A 5,536-nucleotide genomic window follows, 5' to 3' on the forward strand; every position below is an offset into this window, starting at 1 on the left:
CGAGTGGAAGGAAGGTGAGAGGCCCCCGCGGGTCAAGTGCTGAACGCTTCATTTGACTAAAGAACAAACACAGGAAGTTATAGAAGCCAACTGGGTGAATCTTCATGCCTAATTCCAGGATGTAATCTGAATAGTGCCTTTCCTTTATTTGATTTTAGGCTTAAATAAAGGAATTTGAAAATACCATTGTTTGCCCTGTCTCCAGCAATGAGTTAAGTCTTTCCAGTTCTGAATATAAAGTGTTTTAGCACCTTTTACCCTTTAGTGTTATTATTTGGCAGTTGTTTTTATAAATGCTCATGTACCAGCCAGAGTAAAATGAATTACCTTAAGTGCCCATAAATTAGAAAGTGCAGAATTCGTTGCAATGACTTGGTTCCAATGAACCTTAAAAAGTTAAGAAAGATCTAGAAATTAGGACAGACGGTCGAGAGCCAATGACATCCATTGCCTTGAATTTCCTGTGACAGCTCGTTACCTTTGGAAGTACCTATTCATAGGAATGGCAAAATTCTTCAGAGCCTGAGAAACACAGTCTGGCCACTTAAAAACCTCATGGGTCCAGGCCCACCAAGCCAGGAACTGTCCTGAGGAGAGGAGCCTGGACGTCCCACAGCTGTGCCAGTGAAGAGACGTTCAGGCCGTTCCGGACACACACTCCTGTCTTCACACTAGATCCCTGCGGTTGATGAGTTCTTGAGCTTTGAGAGGAGAAACTGAGCAACAGGGGTGTGACCTTGCCTCAGTCCAGCCCCGTGCCTTCCCCTGCCTCCCCAGCACCTGCTGTCCCCTCAGCTCTGGCCATGTGGAGGCGCCACCCTCCATCCCCTGAAAGGGCTCCTCGCACTCTCTTGGAGGACAAGATTGCTCCTCCAGCATCTTGCTGTTTTCTGGTCAGCTCAGTGGGTAAGCACAGCCCTACTGACGTAACTAAGCCCAAACCAGTGTTGCCAGGCAGGCCAGTAGGTTGGCCCCTGGCTTCATGGTGCTGAGGGGCGCTTGTTTTCCTCAGAGAGGCAGCGTAAGCGAGTGCCAAGGGCTCTGCCGCATTTGCACCCTTGCTCTGCTGCTTAACCGCTCTGTGATCTCGAGTAAGTGACTTGGCTTCTTCCTAGCCTTGGTTTCCACATCTGTGAAATGGGAACGATAGTAGTACTGTGCCCACCTCCTAGCGTCGTGAGGATTAAATGAGATGATAAGCACAAAGAGCCCAGAGGAGTGTGTGACACACAGTAGAAGCCCCCTTATCATTCATATCTACAGAGACTGGCTGCCAGTCTGAGGCTGTGACAAGGTGGGAAGGTCCAGGGAGTCAGATTATCCTGCCTGACTCTGGGTAAGAGCTTTCTGCCCTGCCAGCGTCACTGCTTCTCTTCTGTCCTTTGTGAGTGGGGTGACACAAGGCAAGAGATGTTAGGCAGCAAAGGGGTCCCTGAAGCTGCCCCATCCCAACCTGAAACTGTCTTTCTCTTTGCTCAGGCCGCAGACATGGTTTTGGTCAACTCATGTTTGCAGATGGTGGCACCTACCTGGGTCATTTTGAGAATGGGCTCTTTAATGGCTTCGGGGTACTGACCTTCTCAGATGGCTCAAGGTGAGTACTGGGCCTTTCCTTTCTCAGCTTTGAGAGTGATAAATAGCTGGTCAGACCTGAGATGTCCCAGGTCCTCTGAAAGCAGGCAAGGAGTAAGCAGTTCTTTTATTAGTTACTTTATAAATGGATCTAAAATTTGAAATGGCATGTCGCTGAGTGACCTTCCGCCCCACTGCCATTCTCTTGTTATCACGTTGAGATTAGAGCCTCACATCACACTTGCTCTCTGGCCCTTCTCTGCCATTGGGAGTGGAGTGGGTGGAGGCAGGGTAGAGCTCTGACACAAGCAGAATCAGTTTTGCTCCTTGGCATTAATGAGTAACACTGGGCACCTGGGTGGCTCAGTTGGTTGAGTGTCTGACTCTTGGTTTTGGCTCAGGTCATGATCTCACGGTTCATTAGATCGAGTCCCACGGCAGGCTCCACACTGACAGCGTGGAGCCTGCTTGAGAACTGTCTCTCTCCTTCTCTCTCTGTCCCTCCCTTACTCGTACTCTCTCTCCCCCCACCTCCTACCCCCTGCCTCTCAAAATAAATAAATAAATAAATAACACTTACCGGTAGCTACTTCACGCAGTTAACCTGGACTGCCCGCTACCCCTCTAAAGGCTGTCGTGTTTCTGCAGGTACGAGGGGGAGTTCGCCCAGGGCAAGTTTAATGGCGTTGGAGTCTTTATTCGGCATGACAACATGACATTTGAAGGGGAATTTAAGAACGGCAGAGTAGACGGTTTCGGTAAGTCATGACCCACCAGGACGGGTGACTGTGGGGAGCAGCATATGGGTCAGCAGCACCTTGTCAGCTGTCCTGCTTTTTGTGGGTGTCCAGCGACCCCGAGGGCCCAGGCCTCAATGCCTATTCGGGGAGCCCGCAGACTGCACCTCGGGGCCAACCCGCGAGTCCCCCTCTGCGGCTTCGCGTCGGCTGCTTCCCGAGTCACTAGTGCCCTCGTCCATCCCGACTTTTTGCTGTCCCCCTCCGAGGCCTGCTGACCTTCCCCGACGGTTCTCACGGAATACCCCGCAACGAAGGCCTGTTCGAGAACAACAAGCTGCTGCGGCGGGAGAAGTGCTCGGCGGTCGTCCAGCGGGCCCAGAGCGCCTCCAAGTCCGCCCGCAATCTCACCGTGGCCTGACACCAGACAAGGCCCGGGTACCGCGAAGGCCTGGTCACTCACTCGAGCCGAGTAAGGGAAGCGGCTGTGAGGACATGGGAATGCCGCAGAACAGAAGCCTTGGGACACGCTCACGCCCCCCGGCGAGGGACTCCGTCACAGAAGTTCCCAGGACTCCGGCCCGCTGCCCACAGCAGGGTCACCAGTGCTGTGTTTCCGTCCCTCACTTGTTGGTGTTCTCTGTCCCTAACGCCCTGGGTTGCCCCATTCAGACCTGCTCCTCCTTGATTTCCTGCCAAGCGGGGGAGAACCTCTTGGTTCGGCCTGTATTTGGGGCAGTTGATCCTAGCCCAAGTAGGGCTAGTGCTCTGTGCTCCCCTGGAGAAACAGGGAGAGAGGTAGGGGTGGCTTAGACAGCCCAGCAGTTCTGTGAAAGCCACCGCCAGAGCTCTTCTCTGTGCCCCCCCATTTGCTGCTGGTTGACTTCATGGCTCCAGGCCACCCACTTTGTCTCACCAGACTGGTATTTGTGTCTGTTTATTGCCCCTGTGAAGGGTTTGGTAAGAGTGCTGTCTTCCTTACCTGAGATCCAGCAGCTAATTTGTGCCCTGTTTCTGCCTCTCTCCTTTCTTAGATGGGACAGGATCCCTTTTGGGGATAGTCAAGAAACTGATATAAAGGGTCATCTTATACCTTGTACTTTTTAGGTACTCCAGGGCAAAGGGGAGACACCCCTGGCCTTCAGGCCCTACCACGGAGTAATTGAATCCTTAGGGATGGCTTGGGCTGACACCGCCCCTTGCCAGTGGACTAGGAGGTCAGACCCACCTCAACCCCTTGGGGTGTGGCTAGAATTGGACCCACCCTAGGATTGCGGTGAACCAAAAGAGAGTTGGGCCCCTGCATTTGGTCCACTGTTAACCCTTCCGCCATGAGCTTGGCCATCAGGCCTGGGGGATGGGGGGTCAGATCTTGACCCATAGGATCCCTGCGTAGTCATCATGGAGGCCCCCATTTATCCTGTGACCCAGACACACCCAGCCCACTCCCAGCCCCTTATCCTCACACTGAATGTCTCCTCAGCAGCAGATTGTGGTGGAAAGTAGAGCCGTGTGCCTCTCTGTATTCTGAGTTGTACTGTAGAAACCGGTGTTTGTGAGGAATAAACGAATCACCAGAACTGCCTTTACTTCATCTCTTTACTCTTGCTCTGCATCCTCATGAATCAACCCAGTTGCTGTTTCCAAAAGTTAATCACAGATGGGGAGTTGGTACTGACATTGCACACTTACTACATAGAACCTAATTCTCAAGATCTCAGCAGGGTTGGGGCATTTTTATTTTTTATTTTTAAACCAGACAGACTCAGGTTTAAAACTCAGGTTTGCCCAAACCAGGAAGTGGCAGAGCTGAGAGGGATTTGTATCTCAGTCTCTGATTACGAATAACTTTCCGCTGTACCTCTCTTCCCTCAGCATCAAAAGTACCCACCTCTTTTTTTTTTAATGTTCTTTTTTATTTATTTTTGATACAGGGAGAGACAGAGCATGAGAGGGGGAGGGGCAGAGAGAGAAGGAGACACAGAACCGGAAGCAGGCTCCAGGCTCTGAGCTAGCTGTCAGCACAGAGCCCGACGCGAGGCTCGAACCCACGAACGTGAGATCTGACCTGAGCCGAAGTCGGAGGCTTAACTGACTGAGCCACCCAGGCGCCCCGAGCATACCCACCTCTTGAGACCAGTTATTGTCACACCTGCTGGGTTACCTTGGGCAAGTCAACTCCTGCCAGGGTTTCCCTTTTTCTGCAACAAGTAGAGTAATACTTCCCTAACTGAGCTAATGTGCCACATTCACCTGCCATGCTAACCCCTTTGACATGCACGATCTTATACAGCCCTGAGAGAAAGAACTATTATTATCCCCAAATTACAGATCGGATTGGGCAGGGAAGTAGCTGTCCAAGGTCCCCTATACCGTAAGGGGCAGGTCTAAGAACTTAGACCCAGGCCTGCTTAATTTAAGCCCAGAGGTTGAGTGCTTTACCAATGTACTAGCCGGTCTCCCGGGCCGTAGCTTTTTGCCCCCTTCCTTAAGCTAGACTCTCCTCTGAGACCAGATCTTATCGTCCAGACTTTGCCTGTGAGAAAAGCCCAGGTGCTAAGCCCCAAGCCTCCGTATGGCAGATGGCAGATTTCAGTTGAAGATTAACACCCTTTATACTCTCTCCTCTAGCCTTTGTCCTAAGTAAGACTCTGTTTACCTTTCTTTTTAGCCAGAGTAATTTTTTTATTTTTTAATTTTTTTCCTGTTTTTTATTTATTTTTGAGAGACAGAGAGAGATAGCACGAGAAGGGAAGGGTCAGAGAGAGAGGGAGATGCAGAATCTGAAATAGGCTCCAGGTTCTGAGCTGTCAGCACAGAGCCCAATGCAGGGCTCAAATCCACGAACCACGAGATCATGACCTGAGCCGAAGCCAGACGCTCAACTGACTGAGCCACCTAGGCGCCTCCAGAGTAATTATTTAAAAAAAAAAATCCATCCCTGGTTTACTGCCTTATTTAGTATCACTAAATAAGGTTAAACATTTTTGGAGAAAGCAACCTTTTTGATTAATGTGCAGAGTTTGGCTCAGGTTCCTGAGTTCAAGCTCCACATCTGGCTCTCTGCTGTCACTGCAGAGCCTGCTTCAGATCCTCTGTCCCCCTTTCTCTCTGTCCCTCACCCCCCCCCAAAAACAAAGTTAAATTGCCTCTAGGAAGTTCCTGACATGTAGGCAGGAAACCTAAGACCTGAATAGCAGCAAAGTGTCAGTTTATACATAGCCACA

The 5,536-nt window shown here is 50.9% G+C and overlaps 1 protein-coding gene across 1 annotated transcript; it reads left to right on the forward strand.

Moving 5' to 3' along the window:
• Positions 1-6: 6 nt before the first annotated feature.
• LOC115284798 (MORN repeat-containing protein 4-like) lies at positions 7-3,898 on the forward strand. Its single transcript, XM_029931281.1, has 4 exons — positions 7-14; positions 1,480-1,594; positions 2,221-2,330; positions 2,579-3,898. The coding sequence occupies exons 2-4, from the start codon at positions 1,506-1,508 to the stop codon at positions 2,728-2,730; spliced, it is 351 nt and encodes a 116-aa protein (XP_029787141.1). The 5' UTR covers positions 7-14; positions 1,480-1,505; the 3' UTR covers positions 2,731-3,898.
• The last annotated feature ends 1,638 nt before the right edge of the window (positions 3,899-5,536 follow it).

The sequence above is a fragment of the Suricata suricatta genome, unplaced genomic scaffold (genome assembly GCF_006229205.1).
Source record: "Suricata suricatta isolate VVHF042 unplaced genomic scaffold, meerkat_22Aug2017_6uvM2_HiC HiC_scaffold_21, whole genome shotgun sequence".
Classification (NCBI taxonomy): Eukaryota; Metazoa; Chordata; class Mammalia; order Carnivora; family Herpestidae; genus Suricata; species Suricata suricatta.

What these genes read in the sequence shown, in the direction of transcription:
- LOC115284798 (XM_029931281.1), top strand. Translation starts at nt 1,506, where the DNA reads ATGTTTGCAGATGGTGGCACCTACCTGGGTCATTTTGAGAATGGGCTC. An exon ending in ACCTTCTCAGATGGCTCAAG is followed by an intron (nt 1,595 to 2,220) that starts GTGAGTACTGGG and finishes GTGTTTCTGCAG; the next exon opens with GTACGAGGGGGAGTTCGCCC. An exon ending in CGGCAGAGTAGACGGTTTCG is followed by an intron (nt 2,331 to 2,578) that starts GTAAGTCATGAC and finishes TCCCCCTCCGAG; the next exon opens with GCCTGCTGACCTTCCCCGAC.